Source organism: Python bivittatus, unplaced genomic scaffold (assembly GCF_059951505.1).
Source record: "Python bivittatus isolate LINGU-HERP-01145 unplaced genomic scaffold, Pbiv_v1 ctg000980_np1212, whole genome shotgun sequence".
NCBI lineage: Eukaryota > Metazoa > Chordata > Lepidosauria > Squamata > Pythonidae > Python > Python bivittatus.
This window is the reverse complement of record NW_028277125.1, coordinates 19683758-19701827: the sequence shown is the minus strand read 5'-3', so window position 1 is coordinate 19701827 and position 18070 is coordinate 19683758. Positions and strand designations below refer to the sequence as shown.

The 18070-nt window shown below is 35.6% G+C and overlaps 1 protein-coding gene across 2 annotated transcripts in view; it reads left to right on the top strand.

Moving 5' to 3' along the window:
- SMC4 (structural maintenance of chromosomes 4) overlaps positions 1-17869 on the top strand; it is a 63107-nt gene extending 45238 nt beyond the window's left edge. Inside the window, exons 18-24 of one of the 2 annotated variants that reach the window (XM_007429945.4) lie at positions 403-592; positions 3876-4020; positions 5697-5870; positions 8862-9044; positions 13674-13906; positions 15500-15683; positions 17384-17869. In XM_007429945.4, the coding sequence (XP_007430007.1) occupies positions 403-592; positions 3876-4020; positions 5697-5870; positions 8862-9044; positions 13674-13906; positions 15500-15683; positions 17384-17560 (1286 nt within the window). In that variant the 3' untranslated portion in view covers positions 17561-17869. Of the gene's footprint in view, positions 1-402; positions 593-3875; positions 4021-5696; positions 5871-7807; positions 8821-8861; positions 9045-13673; positions 13907-15499; positions 15684-17383 lie in introns of those variants that run through there. The other variant, XM_025167783.2, reaches the window with a different exon arrangement.
- Positions 17870-18070: the final 201 nt, after the last annotated feature.

Here is an 18070-nt window from a genome sequence, read left to right as displayed (position 1 = left end):
CCGATACGTTGAAGAACAAGCTTCGCTTTTAAAATAAGGCTACATGGCTCCATAGGGATGACAATTACAGATTTTTCCAAGAATCTTATTCCATAAAGTTTTGTAAGAAAGGTTCAGTAATGTTATGTCATAAGCACTAGTTTCCAATTAGTAAAGCCAGCTTTGTGTTTTCATGCTGTTTTTAGCTAAAGTGTTTAATCTGTGAGGCAAGTAGATTAACATAATTATTTATAATATTATAATTTCCAAGTCTCTATTTACTGAAGATGTGCAAATAGTATATTGTCATTAGATCAATGTTGATACATTTTTATTGAGGATATTGTGATGATAATATGCAAATATTAATATCATAATATTTAAGCTCATTTAGCATCATTTTTAGAATATATTTTTTGACAGATTATGACAAAGTGGCTGCAAAAGCTGAGAGATTGGAAAAAGAAGTTAAGAGACTACATAATCTCATAATTGAGATAAATAATAATAAACTTAAAGCTCAGCAAGACAATCTTGATAAGATAAACAAGGAAATAGATCAGTGCACTTCTGCCATTACAAAAGCTCAGGTGGCAATCAAGACAGCGGAAAGGTATGATTTCCTGTTATGTACCAACATCCTAGAAATAGAATCATATTTAATGTCATTATTGTGTTTAAATAAAGTAATTAACAAATCTGTTAAGTAATCCATTTGCAGCATTATTACTGTTAGTCTTTTCTTCCTTATAATTAAATCTTCAATTCTTAATATTCTGGATTCAGCTATATAGGGGTACATTATCATCTACACAGTCATGGAAATAGGGTAAGAAATCTATGGAGAAACTGTGTCATGAATGTTAAGATAAAAGTTTGTAAACAGGACCATGAATAAATGATGCTAAATATATGAGGGTTAGGTGTATAGGGTTTTTTTCCCAAGAAAACAGACATAGTTCCGGTACTTGATCTCTCAAAGTAAAATTATTTTAAAAAGTGGTTGTATTTGTATTTTTATATTTCAGAATTGTTAGAATATGTAAAACATATTTTATTATTTATTAAATATATATACTGCATGCTACTGGCAAAGTCAGCTCACAGAGGTTTATTATAATTCTGACATATTAATTGAGAAATTATTTCAAATGCTTACAGAAATTGTGGATGGTGAGACATGAATGGAGTGTTAGATCTGAATTTGGATAAATAATTTCAAAGATAAAAAAGAGGAAAGCTACTAAAAAAATCTTTCACTATGTGGACATATTGACTTTGACAGATCCCTGGAGACTACAAAATTCAAAAGTATGGGGCTATACATTTTATTCAGCAAGACACCAAACAAATTCCAGAACTGACATGTTTTGGGTCTTTTACATCATCCATCAAGGAAGCATGTTATTATCCCAATAACATATTTAGAACAACCCAATTTTAATAACATGCTTTCAAGGAGAAAAATAATTATTTAAATGAGAAATGACAGGTTATTACTCCAAAAAGGAGTATTTTAGAAATGTAAAGAAGAATCATTTAAAAAAAAAAAAGAATATAATTCCAGGAATGTCAGAGGCAGCCATATGGGAGACAAGTAAAGCTTGTATGAGAGGAATTCTACAAGGTTTGCAACAATTTAGAAAAAAGAGTATAACAGATGGAAATCACAATTGAAAGAAAAAAAAATAAAAGACTTTGAACAAACTCATAAAATTAATCCAAAGCAACAGGTATTGAGAGAATTTAATAAAGTTGAAAAACAATTATACCTACTAGAAATGCACGAACTCCAAAAGAAGATACAATATGTCAAACAAAATCAGTTTGAGAATTCAGATAAACCAGGAAAATTATTTGCATATCAAATTAAAAAAGAGAAGGAAAGGACAATAATAGCAATAAAGAAACAGAAAAAATAATTATATCCAAGGTCAGAAATCACAGAAAACTTGCAGAATTTTTCAAAAATTTCATTTCAAGCAAATATTGACAAAGAAGGTTTGAACACATATTGGTGTCTCATTGTTTCAAGAATGTAATTTTATTTTATAATATTTTTATTGAAGTTTTACATTTATAAAAGCTAATACAAAACTAAAAGGATGTACAGGCAAAAAAGGAAAAGAGAAATATTAAGAGAAAGAAAAAAGAGATATTAAAAGTGACTTCCCCCTTCCTCCAAACAAGTACAGGTAGTTCTCAACTTACAACCATGCATTTAACAACTGTTCGAAGTTACAGTGGTGCTGAAAAAAGTGACTTATGACTGGTCCTCACACTTAGAACCATTGCAGCGTCCCTGTGGTCATGTGATCAAAAACCAGGCGCTTGGCAACCAGCATGTATTTACAGCAGTTGCAGCATCCTGGGGTCACATGGGATCCTTGTAATCAAGCATTTTTAAATCCATTTACACATTCACAACATCTTTTTACATATCTTCCATATCTCTTATAGTCTGGCAATTTTTTAAAATCAGTTTTAAAATCCTTATTCAAATCATCATCAGTTTCTGTTTTATCCAGTGAAGTCTTCTATAATCTCTGTTAGATCCAGTTTTAGGAATAAGTCCTGAACACATTGTTCCCAAACAGATTTAAATTCTTCTGTACTAAGACAATATTCCTCCATTATGTTAACAAGTATCTTTTCCTTTAATTGCTCTCTGGTTCTCTCTAGTTAACCTTCAAAGCCCAGTCTTATCTTTTGTTTATTTTCAGAATGGAAACTTTCCCACCATAAAATTTCTTACAGTTAATTCCAAAGTCATCAGCTATATTTTTATAAAATTCAGAACAGTCCGTAGAAACTATTCATCTTGCCCCTTAACTGTCCACAGTCAATATTCTTCGCTCACTTTCACTGTTTTCTAAAAGTTAAAGTTTTTCTTTTTAATCTTAGACTTACTTAAACCTTCTTTCTTCCCAGATAGAAGGAAATTCTCCTGGTGTGCAGCAACTTGCCTTTCAGAAGGTTTTTAATTTCCAAGTAAAGCACAAATAAGTAGTTTCTAATAATAATTAAAAGAGGAAATGAATGTAAATCTAGTGCCCTTTTGAAGGGTCTGCGCTGTGGCTTGGGCTTGATGTTTCCTGCGACTCCCAGAGTGCTCAACCTGCTGGTGATCGCAAACTTGTGATCTCTTCGCAGGGAGCCTCTGTAAGTGCTTGTGGATGAGCCAGACATCCCCTTCTGGAGATGGTTCCAAAGAGCCAGACCTTTTGTCAGCTTCTCTTAACATCTGAGGCTGTCAGCATCGCAAAAATGGAGCTGTCCTCAATCCACCATTACTCCCCCGGAAGCCCCCACCGTTTAAATAATTTAATGGACAACAGAGACAAATATTAAGCAAATCTATAACTACTCAAGAGACTAAGGAAGCAATTAAAAAAAATAAAACCAACCAGGCACCAGACCCAGGCAGGCTGACAGCCCAATACTACAAAACATTAAAGGGAGAACTGTTGGAACCACTGGTAAGAACAATGAGTAAAATTAAAGAAACAAAAATAATACCAAAGACATGGGGAGAAGAATATGTAACTTTGATCTATAAAGAAAGGAACAATCCAGAGGAACTTCAGACATAGTGCAATTTCTTTAGTGAACGTCATTTATAAGCTATTTACTACAATATTAACTCAATGTTTGAGGAAGTATATTTCTCAAATAATGGATACAGATCAAACAGGTTTAATTCCCAATGAAGGACAAAAAATAAAATGAATCCAAGAGAAAGATTTAAACATGGGCACAGAGCATATATCAACAACAAAGAAAACAGCATGAAAGTTGGCATGTAACTAGTGTTTCTGCAGAAACATATTTTCTTTACTATATGTATGTATTTAATGCATGTTAAAAAAGAGTTTTATAATATATATACTCCATAGAAACCTGAAAAAAACAGAGGATGCAATTGTTCGCACTGAGAAAGAAATTGAAGAAAATAAAAAGAATGTACAAATCTTAAAAGAACAGCTGACTGCATTAGATGAAAGAGCTGCTGAAGTCATAAGTAACAGCAAAAAAGCTGAAGTATGTATAATTGCTTAATTTTTCAGATGACCCTTAAAATAGTCATAGTGATACATGAACACACAAAATGTGCTTGTAGTATAAAAGTTTAGTAGTGTTTTCTGCCAGTATACTGAATTCTCTGGTAAGCACTCAGCACTACCAAAAATGATATATGAGGGAAGGATATCAGATGAAATTCACTCTGCTTAAACTGTATTCTGTTAAAGTAGTTCTGCATAAACAAAGCTGTTTTGTAGTCTTTAACAGTAACATTTGAAAGCACAGTGAAAATTAGATTTCTCCTGTTCCACATTATGGTTATGTTGCTTGTATCATTATCGGGATAAAACAACTTTTCTCGGTGTTCCATTTTGCCTAGCAATCGTAAGGAGAAGTTGTGCTGATTGAGAATTGTTATCTAGATAGATGGAAGACGTCTAACAGGAAGGTACTCTAATTTCCAGGGGAGTTGCAGAAAGATTGCCAAAACCTCACTTGTTAGGTACATTAGATTAATGCTTTTTGGGGGATAAATGTGTTGACAGCAATAAAAACAAACAGAATGAGTGTACTTTTCAATGTTATCCAACAGATACCAATACTAGTGCGCATATTATATTATTCTAAGACATCATGGACTGCAAATCCTCTGCACTAAGTGGGAAACTTGTTCTTGTCTTAGTGCTTTTAAAACAAGGCAGCCTACAGGATGCCCATTCAGTTCCCTTTAAATTGTTAATTTAAGTCTCTGACATTTCAGTTGACGTTTTTACCTGCAACTTCCTCCCCCACCCCAGTTTGATTTCTTCCTACATTTTAATTGAATGAAAGGATTACTAAGTAAGAATGGGCTGCTGCCTTCTGTCTTCTAGCTAAAACATCCCAGCCAGATTTTGCTCTCAGAAAAAGTTACATGCATGCAATTGTCATTATTTCACATGTTTGAATCACTAATTCCTGCTAGCAGAAACTTCAGAGGAACTTGTTGATGGTTGCAATATGATAATTTCACATTAATTAGGACCTTTCCAACAACAGTATCACTCAGAGGTATGCAACACTATAGATTCAGTTTCCAAATGCTTTTTCAAAATACACAGAAGTACCAACATGGCAGTTCTCTACAGTACCTTAAAGCAACTATGTTGTTTCCTGGGATTGCATGACTACTCTTCCTAGCTACTTGCACATCCTGGGAAGGAGCACAGCTGCTTTGAGATGTTGCAGAAAGGTATCATGCTCCTATGTGTTCTAAAGCACATTTTGGAGACTGAATCAAAAGCATTACGCAGCAGACTATAGATGGAGTAGTAAGATAGTGTCCAACAACAACAGCTTTCTAAAATCTCCGATGTGGAAATTGACAGAAGCTTTATTTATGAAATATTCTCTGACTTTATGAAAAAGGAAAGAGTAACCTGCCCATAATTAAGTAGCAGAACTCTGGAAGCAAAACAGTACTTTTATTGATTGTCACCTAAGCAGACAAAACTTGTGTGGCTTTTTCAATCACTTTCCTTGGAAGTTTGACTAATTTTGATGCTTTCCTAATATTTTAATTTTGCATAGTAACTGTATTTATATTTGCATATATTAATTAAAGATACATTAAAAGGTATTTTAAAATAGACCATTAGAAATGCAAATTTTATGATAGCCTAATACTAAAGGTTTAATTTTAACTTCTTGTTTAGGAGTCCTTACCAGAGATTCAAGAGGAACGTCGTTCGGTGCTTCAGAAAATTAAAACTATGCAAGAAGAAGAACATTTGCTTCAAAAAGAGGCTCTCAATATTAGGCTTAAAATTGAACAACTAGACAGTCACATTGCTGAGCATCAATTAAAGATTAAATATTGGCAAAAGGAGGTAATAAATACTATTAATATTTTAAGAAATAAGACAAATTACATGTTTAGAAAAATGTCCTAGATGGTTGTTTATATCATGTAATAGGCATTAAAATATCACATGTATTATATGCTCAAATTGTGTAAAGATCCATCACTGAAAGATTCAATGGTTGGCTGGTTTTGGTAAGTTCTCAGTATTCTATCATGTATTATCTTGAATAGCTCAGCAATTCAACTATCTGCTTATGGCTTTTTTTTTTTCAGGATTCCTAAGACACATAATTAATAAATAAATTCCCATTTATTTAGACTATATTGCACTTACATTAGGATTATAACATGACAATTTTTGTTTTCTGAATGAAATGAACCTATTTTGTAGATAGGAAAAACTAAATTGTGGCATATTTCCTCTTTGGGAAATCTTGCTAATTAGCAGCAAGAAATTAAAACTACCCTTTGAGGAATAACTGCCCCTTAAGGAAAGGTAGAATTTTTGTGTGATATCCAGTATCTTCTGCTATGTGATATTGCTACTGCCAAAACCTACTTCGTAGGCTGGGGGGAGTAAATTAGATTAAGGGGGGAAATAATCCTTTCTTAGTCCCTTCTAATAGCAATAAAGTATTGTGGAGAGAGCTTGGACACTGATTTTCATTAATGAAATGCTGTATAGTAAAAAGACTTATTCACATAGACACACACACACACACACACACACAGAGAACATGCTGTGGATCATCTAGTTTAGTCTCAAATCTCACTTGATATATTTCAGCTCTTTTAGATTTCCTTGCTACATGGAATAATTGGTGCTTGAGTTAAAAGATGTATATAGTAAACATAATAAAAAATAAAATATTATTTATAATCTTTGCACAAAATACATGAAGAGATAACTCTGCATTCACACTTTGGCAATCCTACACTGGATATTATTTATCTTTGGAGGCAAAGCTAAAGTTCTAAGTGAAATTTCATTGGCATCTGGAGTGTAGATGAGTTCTAGTTATATCTCTTCAGATGATAAACAGATTTTCTTCAGAGCTCCAAAGAGCTGCAATTCTATCCAAATTTTGCTATAAAATTTATCTTCTTTCCCTCTATCTCCTTGTTGACTTTGGAAAGAAATATTCTGAAATTTTGACAAATCTTCATAATTATTCCACTATAATATCGTTTTTTAAGGCTTGGAAGAGAGTGCAGGATAAATTCAGTGAAACTGGATCACCTACATTCATAGCATAATCTATTCTAAGATTGATCCAAACTGATGCACTGCAAGCAACCATTGGTGGAGACTGATAAAAATCCTTTCTACTCACTCTACTGCCAATCTGTGGATCAATTCTTCAGTTGGTTCCATTTACAAAATGGTAGGCCTAGGGAAGTCCTTGCAGGGCTATTTTTTCTGGGAAAAGCTTGACCCTCCTAGTCTTGAGGAAGTGGACTAGGGGTCCACTTGGAGCTCTAAGTTCTGCCTTCTGTGTTTTAGATCCCACCTGGCTCATCAAGACATCCAGGGATGTGACATGTTATATCCAGGCAGCAGTGAGGGAGGGGATGGTTCTGCCTGTGTTGAAAAAAGCAATGGCTTGCTTTCTCCAAAGATCACACTGGATCCAATGGACTTGGACAATTTTCATCCTTTCTCCAACCTTCCTCTGTTGGGAATGGTTGTTTAAAAGGCAGTAGCTTACAGCTCCAAAGGTCCCTGGAGGAAATGAATTATCTAGACCCTTTTCGGTTGGGTTTCAGCTCAGTATAGTACTGAGATGGCATGATCATGCTTGTGGATGAGTTCTGGCAGGTACAGGATGGGGGTAGTGCATCCCGGTTCTCCTTGATCTCTTAGTGCCTTTTGATAGCATCAATCAGGGTATTCTGCTAGGCTGGCTTAGGGGGTTGGGACTGGGGGGGCACTGTCTTATGGGGTTTTCCTCTTTCCTCCAGGGCCGGTACCATTTGCAGATTCCTGCAGTATGGGAATTCCCAGGGCTTGACTCTCCCCTATCAAAATCTACATAAAGGCACGGAGTGAAATCCATCCATCCATGGAAGAATAAGTAGCATTGTTATTGTAGGCTTCATATCTGTGCTGCGTCTACAAGGGAATTTCTCTTTCGTGCTCATCCTAGATAGGGAATGTTCTGCAGGATGGCAGAAGTGGCAGAAACTGCTTGGGTTCTCTGCTAGGCTTTGTATCCTGGGTAGAGAGGTGGCAATGCAGGCCATACTCACTTATACCCTGCATGAAAATGCAAGAGACTGCTGCATGGAGGAATGAAACGCTTCATTCACTACCACCCCCAGAAACCCATTTGCATGAATATATTTTCTTGTTACTTATGGTGACTGGGTAAGTGGATTAATATTGCAATCCAGTGGAAACCTCTGGAACTTAAAGTGGCTTAAAATTAAGAAATGTTTATTTATATGATCTTAAAATGAATTAATGCCATCAATACATTAATTATATAATAGTTTATAAAAAACATTTGAAAGGCTTGCCTAAGGAGAATTGATTTTGCTCAATTTCTGAAACCTAGTATACCCTCTTTCTTTGGGCAGGAAATTCTTCAAATTCAGGAGGAAAATGAAAAATTATTTGGTACACTGTTTTTATTAGTTATCATTTTCTTCTGTTTCTATCTTTTGTATTACTGAATTCCCTGTTTGTTACAATTAGACTCTCTAGGTTTTGTTACATTTTTCTGAAATATAATTCAGTAATTTTTTTTAAATAGTCACATTTTCTAGGTGAGCTTTTTAACAGTAAGACTTTCAAAATGACATACAGCATTTTAAAAAAATCCATTAATCACAATTTGAAAATATTGAGCAAAAATAAACACAATATGGTAAATATCTAACCAATAACTTTGTCCCAAAAGATCAGCAGTAAAACTTGTTCAGCTAGTGTGCAGCTATACTATAAACCCTTCATCAAAATAATTGCTACGAGTTTGAACATTAATTGTTCATACAAATATCTAATATATTTTAGATATCAAAGATATCACTGCATTCTATCGAAGATGAACAAACAGAAAAGCTTCCTGTACTAACTCAAGAGGCACTAGAAGATATTAAGGATCCAGATATTATAACAAATCAAATAGCTCTTTTGGAAACTCAGTGTCATGAAATGAAACCAAACTTGGGTGCCATTGCTGAATATAATAAAAAGGTAAGAATTTTTCCAGTATTGTCATAGAATCCTTACAGCCTAATATAAATATTTGACAAGATTGGAGCCTCAGTTTTAATTCATATTTCTGTTTTTAATTAGTGAAGTCTCACCTTAAAATATGTATTACTGATTCTTATAGAAACCATAGCATTTATAAGTTAGTTAGGATGGTCTTTGCCAGGCAGCTGATGGATCCAGATGGATTCTAGAGGGCAGGTTGATGTAAACAGCAATTTGATAACTGTTCGGTTGGGTACCTAGTCAATCTCTGGAATACAGAGGCAACAAGGACTCTTGATGAGATCATCCTGAGTGGCCTTTTCCTGGGAATGGTGATCCTGGGAAGCTTCTTTGTTTATAACAAACTCCAGATTATATGATAGAACAGATGCCTGGAGTACCAGTGGAAAAAAGAACAGGACACAGGTAAGAGCTCACTTCAAGTCTACACTGTGGTAATACAGAGGGCAAAGTATGATTTTTTTTCTGCCCTCCTTACAGAATCCATGAATTGTACACCTGTGACTCTGTTTAGGATGACCTGTGCCTTTTTTGGGAGGCAGGAAGATCTCCCCAATATCTTTTTAAGAGCCCTTTTTAAGACACCTACATTTGTGCTTAATGTGACACTGAGATTAAAACCTTGTCTTCCTGGAATATAAGAGAGTAAGGAAAACAGTGCTGTTCAGCAGGATAAGAGAATCTAACTGTCTTCTATTAATCCAGATATTGAAAATATTTGCAAAAATTTAATACAATTTTTTGTTTTGTTAAAATGGTTTTTTTTTCATGAAAAATATGTCAATATCTAATAGGTTTCATATTTTTACATGATTCAATGGATAAACATTCTACAAATGTATCAGTTTTAATTTTTATTCAGTAAATATTGATAAATACAACCCATACACATACTGTAAAAGCTCTTTTGGGGTCCTCTATAATTTTTAAAAGTGGGAAGGGGTCCTGAGAGAAAAAAGTTTAAAAAATACTGTTTTAGACTGATTCGAAGGGTTGTGAGTTGGGAGCACTTTTCTGCATTGGTTCTGCTCCTTCCTAAGTAGGCAGTATTTGTTGCTGATAATAGGAGATGTTATCTAGGTTAGTCCTTCCCACTATTATTTCACATCTATAAGAAGACTTTGGAAGAAGTCATCTATCAGTTCAGAGTACAGTATCATTCATTTGGCTCATGTATTAGTTTTCACCTGTAAAGCCTTTATGGCTTGGCACCTAAATATTTGCAGGACCACCAAGTAGAGTTTGAATTTAGCTGTCCAGTTTGTTCATCTTAAATGGGGATGATGAGAATGCCTCCTATGTGAGATTAAGGAATGAGGGGAGAAAACAGTGATTTTCTGGGTATGCCCTTGTATCAGGGAATAGTTTACTTTTGGAGGTCTAAACGTTGCCCTCTCTCCCTGATAGCATTTCAGTTGACTGATTTGTTCCGTAGTACTTTTAATAAATAAGTAGCAGGAAAGTTGATCAAGCCAGGTTGAAGATGGGTTTACATTAATTTTTTTTAACGTTCTTACAGTTTTATGTAGCTTTATAAACTGCTGAGAAGTCATTAATATAAAAATGCTATAAATTAATGAATAATTGCTTGAGATAAAGCATCTACAGAACAGTCAAGAAATAAATTCATCTCCATTCTTCCAAACTATCCTTTCTTTGAGATGCAAAGACTTCATACATTATCTTAATTCATTTTTTCTATGCAATGAAACCCTCTTAGCATACTTCTTTTGTACTAGTCACTTTTGTATTCCGTCCACATTTAATCAGCAATTATTCATCCTTGATTTTGTTTTAGCAAACACATTTTTAAGTACCCTAAGACCTACTGCATTTAACTTAATTTTATGTTTCTCCTAACATACCCAGTTCTCACTTCTATTTAAAAAGTGGGCAGAAAGATGTCTTACAGACAGCCATTTTCATTTCTTTCCTTGTAACAGATCACATACTCCCTACTGTCTTTCTACTAGCATTTTTGTCTCCATTTTCCCATCTCTTTTCATCAGTACGGTAATCTTCACATCCATAGTCCTTGTTACCTCATACAGTCTAATATTAGCTCCAAGTCATTCCAGTTCTTTTGCTTGCCAGTCATCCTATGTTGGCTAACCCAGCACCACTGGCATTCAAAAGTACAGGTACATTCATTTTCCCCATTAACATACTTCTAATATTACTACAAGGGATCTTATACATTTATCTATAAATACATAACAATTAGTGGGACATCACACATCCTTGTCTTACTTCCTGATCAATGTTGAACCATTTGCTAAGTATTCCATTTACTTCCATCTTACTGCTTATATTTCATTCAGTAACCAGTGATTGCTATATTCAGGGATAAAGTTCTATTATTCAAGTCTATTCACCTTATTATACTTTTCAAAATCAACAAATGTACAATAAAGTAACTTTCTCAATTCATACATTTCTCAGTGATCTGCTGAAGAACAAAATTGTAGTCTGGAACCCTCTGCCCACAAAGCCACACCCCACTTCCCAAATGTTGCTAGTTGTTGCCTTTCATAACTTTTTAGTCAACAGCTTTCCAGCACTTAACAAGCTAATCCTACTACAGGTAGTCCTTACTTAATGACTGTTCAAAGTTACAGCAGTGCCAAATGAATGGTGGTCACACCCAGTCCCCAAAGTTATGGCTGCTGCAGCACTCCTTTGGTCACATGATCAAAATTTGGGTGTTTGGCAGTTCGCCTGCACTTAGATTGCAGGAGCATTTCAACTCCCCACACCCACGTATTCTCCCCATTTCTGCCCTTTTGGCTGTCCTGCACAGTGGCACTCCTCAGCAGTAGCCTCAAGCCCTACATCACGGCCAGCCATCCCTGTACCACAACACAAAGCCTCAGCAACCCCCTGCACTCTTGCAGGCCATGCTGCACCCAGCTGACCTTTGCCATCTTCTGCTGCTGATGAGGGATGCCCGGCCTGGTCCTAAGCAAGGCAGCTGCTGGCCGTGCCAGGTTTTGTTCCCAAGGCCACTTGCTCCATTCTCCAAATACTGCGTGCCATTCTTGCGATGCTTCAGAAGGCTTCTGAGGCCTTCTGAAACCTCGTGAGAAGGCCACATGCACCATTCTTACAATGCTTCAGTATGCCTCAGAAGCTTTCCAGAAAGCTTTCTGAAGCATTACAATAATGGTGTGTGTGATATGGAGAGGTGGGTGTGGTCTTCTCATGAGGTTTCAGAAGGCCTCAGAAGCCTCTACCTCAGCCCCAGTGCCGCCGCGAAGGAGTGCCACTGTGCAGGGTGGCCAAAAGGGGGGAGGGAGATAGGCGGTGGGGGGAGTTGAAGAAGAAGCAGTCCCTTACCTTATCAAGGCTCAGGGCTGGGAGGGAGCAAGCTCGGAATGGCTTGGATCAGGGTGGGTCCTTACCCAGCAAACAGTGCGGTTCAATTAATGAAGGCAGTGGAGACTGCCAGGATTGCTGTTGCTAAGCGATGTGGCCACGTGATGTCATGCTTTACGACTGCATCACTTAGCAATGGCAGTTCTGGTCCCAATTACTGTTGTAACTCGAGGACTACCCATATAGTTTTTATATTCACTTTTGCTACCTTTTCCTTGTATAGGGAAAAATGAGAGCATTCATTGAAATAAAGAGCAATTTATGAAATGTTATATTCTATTTAAAAACTATTTATCTTTTGTGGATAGGATTGCAATGATTATGCCTTTTTGTCCTGTAAAACCAAGAAAGACTGGATAGGGGTGGGAGACTAGGAAGAGGCAAATGACAGGTGAAGTAATAAATAAGAGTGGGTTAGGAAAACAATATATGTACAATGAAGTCATACAGACTTACCCAGGTATTTGTATATCAAATATTTGTTAGATCTGATAGGTAATGGAAGTGATAAGTTCAATTATCACATTGCTGAATTTATGAGATTAGAACTCTAATGGGACTTAAATTAATAAATAGTGAACGTAGTCCTTGGGTTACAATGTCAGTTGGATTGCCATTGTAAACCCAAGACATGCAGGTCATTAAGTGGGAAGCAGTGGGAGTCCCAGGTAAGGAGCATGGGGGTGCCATGGCGGGGGGGGGGCTCAGCATAGGCTGCGTGCAAGTTGGGGGAGGGGTGCAGTGGTGTGAGCTCAGGAAGGCCAGGGAAGGAGGACATGGCGTAGTACAAGTGCAGGGAGGCCAAGGGAAGGAGGGCTGACGCAGCGCACAGGGAGGCTGGGAGTGGGGACTTTGCTTGTGGGAAGCTGGCAGGGAAGGTCGCAAATGGCGATGACATGAATGTGGGATGCTGCAACCGTCTAAAAGTGCGAGCTGGTTGCCAAGCACCTGAATTGTGATCACGTGACCGTGAGGGTGCTGAGACAGACAGAACTTTAAGGACTAGTTGTAAGTACCACTCATTCAGCACCTTCACGACTTGAAACACTCACTGAATGAGTAGCAGTAAGGAAGGATTACCTGTAGTTAAGGATGACATAGCTGTTGTTGCAGTATTTCAGCAGCATTAAGCCTAACTTAAATACATTAAATACATTTAATTTAATTTAATTTAAATACATTTAATACATTGCTTAATTTCATTTAGCTGATTTTTAAAATTTATTTTAGGAAGAGCTGTATCTAAAACGTGTAGCAGAGTTGGATGAAATTACCAATGAGAGAGACAAATTCAGGGAAGCTTATGAATGCCTTCGAAAAAAACGGCTTAATGAATTTATGGCAGGATTTAATGTAATAACAAATAAGCTAAAGGAAAACTACCAAATGCTTACACTAGGAGGAGATGCAGAACTCGAGCTTGTTGACAGTCTGGATCCTTTCTCTGAAGGAATTATGTTCAGGTTGGTATTGCATGAAATTTTCTTAAGTTAAATTAAGCTATTTTAAAAGCATAATGCTCCTGTTACAAACATAATTTTATTATGTTAATTAAATATTTTCTGTGGAGTTCATCAGTCATGCAAAGCTAGACATAACACAAACCACAGATTAACATGGTTAATCAAATCTAGGATTCTCACAGATTTCTTAAATCCTTCTTTCTCCTTTCCTGTTGAGATGATTGAAGTTTTTTGCTTATAATCTTAATTCAAGGCAGCTTGCTCTGTCATTTTCTTTAGCTGAAAATTGGAGTAAAGAAATCTTAATTGTGGTTAGTAGAAACTAACTTTAAAACATAGTCTGTAAATCTGGCTTATCTTCTCTAACAACAGTTAGGGTTCAGACAATTCATGGAACTACAGTTAATACAAAAAAAGAAAAACATACCATCTCATAATCATATCAGAAGAGGTATGAGAAGCATGAAAACTTGATGACAGGCTGTATTCTTTTGTTTTTTTAAGTAAATCAGGGTTTTACATTATATTCAAATGTAACCGTTTTCTTTGCTAGTAATGGTAGAAAATCAAAGAGAATTTAGTAGCGTTTTGGAATACGTTAGGAGATGTTCAAGAATGAAGGATTCATATTCCATTCTTGTAGGCAAGTACAGATAGTCCTTGTTTAGTTATCAACAATTGGCACTGGCAACTCGGTCATTAAGTGAAAGTGGTCACTAAATGAAACCACAACTGCTTATGATCTTACTTCAGCTTTTCTTTGCTTTATAGACCTGAGAAGGTTGTAAATGCAAGGTTACTCTTTCACCACCATTGTAACTGAATGGTCACTAAACAAGGCATTCACTAAACAAGGACTACCTGTATGTTTAACTGTTGGTATTTAGAATAGTTGCACTGAAGTGTGGTATTCATACATGACTCAGCTGGCATAGATGCCTTCAAAAAGTTTGAACTTTTTTGAGCCAGTCTACCATAGTGGTTAAGGTGTTTGCCTATGAACAGGGAGACCCAGGTTCTAATCTTAGCTGGGAAATGTCTTTGGGTTAGTCACTATCTCTCAGCTCAGGTCTCACGGGTTTGTTGTTTAGGTCTTGTACTATGCTTAATTATAAGTATATAGCAACCAAAAATATTTCAAATATTAAACATACAGAAGGAATTCTAAATTTGTTCTTATGAGAATGTGAAGTGAAATTTAATTTATTAACAATAGAATTTTGATAAAGTCTTATTTTTCATTATAAATTATCTAACTTTTTGAAAAGGAAGTGTGGTAGGTGCCTAGGGGGTGGTACGCAGGTGCATTAGCACTATATTGGGGACCTACGATATGAAATAAGGGCTAAGGATATGGGCCGCAAAAACTTGGTGTTAGAGCTCACCAAACTTGTTTAGCCATAGAGTAACAATTGATCTTTAAATCTTATCCCTCAATTTGCAATATAAAGATAATAGTGATTCTAATGTGTCTTATACGATTAGTGGGAAATTATTGAGATGATAGATACAATGTGCTTTTGATATGCTTAAAGCATCACGGTGTTAAAATGAAATTAAATAAAGTGTACATTCATGAATATCATCTTTCAGTGTTCGGCCACCAAAGAAAAGTTGGAAGAAGATATTTAACTTGTCAGGTGGAGAGAAGACATTGAGCTCATTAGCTTTGGTGTTTGCTTTACATCATTACAAGCCAACCCCCCTCTATTTCATGGATGAAATTGATGCAGCCCTTGATTTTAAAAATGTTTCCATTGTAGCATTTTACATATATGTAAGTATTGTAGAAGTTAATATTCAAACTTTACATACGTTAATTAATATCAAGCTAACATTAGCTGTACATAAAAGTATTGGAAAAAGGTTTTGAACTCTTTGGAAATGTACAGTCCCACAAAATAAAAAATGAAATCTGAAAATTATTTTTCTTTGGATCAGAATGTCCATTCTGTATACCGAAATTCTGTATACCGATATTGTAGAAAGTTCATGACCAGAATTTTAATGCAGGCATACCCATCATATTGTTTCTTTTCAGAGTAAGCAATATCTTGCAGAGAACTGATAAGGAATAAGAAGTAACAAGGCAAAAATTAAAGGTGTGGGATAAGAAAAGGAAACTTAGTTAAAAGTAGTTTAGACCAATACCATTCAGTATATATCCCCATACATTTCTCTCCTTGCAAACCATGGTTGATTCTACTACTACTCTTCTTACTTGCCTTTTGTTCTTATCTCTTTGAGGATCTCGTCTATTCCATCCACCCATTACTTTCTCATTCTTCCCCTTTCTCTTGATACCTTCACACTTTCTTCAGAGTCACTTGTTGAGATGGGCGACCATATAAATTGGATAAATAAAAATAAATAAATAAGTTTCATAATTTGATCCTTATTCTTTCATTCTTTCTACATGACTAAACCACTTCAGTGCACTTCTTCCATACTAATTCCTCACTTTTGTATTCAATCTACATTAATTCACTCATTCATTATTACTTTTGCCACAAAGTATTCCATTTCCTGAGTACTTTTATTTCTCCTGACACACCCAACTCTCATTTCTCTATAAGAAAGGAGTAGAAACATGCTGAATAGCAAAAATCTGGTCTGCACACTCCCTATCTAGCATAAAGCTGCACTATATTTCCCAAATTTTGCCTAATAACTTCTCTTGTACCTTTTCAGTCAGTGTTCTGCCAAACGCTTCCCCAGGCAACACTTGAAAAGATAATCGCACTGTAATTTTTGCATTCGCTCATGCTGTCTTTTCTGTAAAGAAGAGTGATAGCCTTCTTCCAATCACAAGCACACATGCTGTCACTATTGTTCCTATACAAATCTCTCAAATACAGTATTCCTTTCACCATTCCCACACTTAAATTTCATTCAAAATCATTTCATTAATTTTATTTCTGTTTACTTACTTAAGGGCTCCTTCTTTTCCCTATTCACCCATTTCCAAAACAAATTTCTGTTTTTAACAAAATCGTTCGGCCTTTTCTCTGTGTCTTTCAGTCCTTGCTGTCATTGGCTAGTTCTTTGCAAGAATCCTTTTTGCTATGTCTTTAAACTACATATTCAGAACATACATTTTTCCAAGCAGACTTGAAAAATCAGTTCATGTTCAAATAATAAAGTATAATGCAGTGTTTCCCAGTTCCTGAAATGAAGACTGCATGCCCTTATATTAAAAATTCAGTAGCCTTTTTTCCACTTATCTGCAGGGAATGAAGTGAATTAATTTTAAAGATGCAGGACAGCTTGCTACCTTCCTTGTAGGAAAGCCCAATTAATGAACTGAAATTTCTTTTTTCTTCTCTAAGCCAGTTGAAGTGGGTTACTAATATTGATGCTCAGGTCAGTACTGAGAAGTGCTGATTCTGTTGTTGTAATTGGTGAGGATTGTAAAAGACATTTACTGGGAAATTATTGTGTTGTGAATATTAACACAAATTTTATTCCAATTTCCAGGAGCAAACAAAAAATGCACAGTTCATCATAATTTCTCTGCGAAACAACATGTTTGAAATAGCAGATCGACTCATTGGTATTTACAAGACTTATAATACAACAAAAAGTGTGGCAACAAATCCCAAAGTTATTGCATCAAAGGGACTTGCTGAACTTGCTTCCACAGGATGCTTCTGAATATTTAGTTTAATACCTATTTCCTGTAGGTGGTTTTTAAACTTACCATGTTATTGAGCGTCCATTATCTGAAACAATATAAATCTCTTTAACTCTAAGTGACTGCTTAAAATAGGCAAATAATTCTGTATTGTTAACCATCAGACATGACTTTTGATAGTAGCATCTAAACTGATTAAAATGGTGGATTTTTAAAAAATATCAACAGCAAATTTTTATTTGAAAGTGAACATTTTTTGACAAAATTCTCTGTATATTGCAAAGGTATTCTTGTAAATAAATAAGTTGATAAAGAAAAGTTTATGAAAACCAAGCAGAGTCTGTGATATTGTGCTAGTTGCAATATGGCTTATTTGGTTTGGTTTGGCATCCTGGGTTTGGGATTGATTTTACAATTGAAACCCAACTACAATAAACCATGGTCAAGCAGACCCTGGCGGGAATACTATGTAAGCCCAGTCTAAAAATGATTTTGCCAATAATAGAAATATTGCCAAAAAAAATCACACT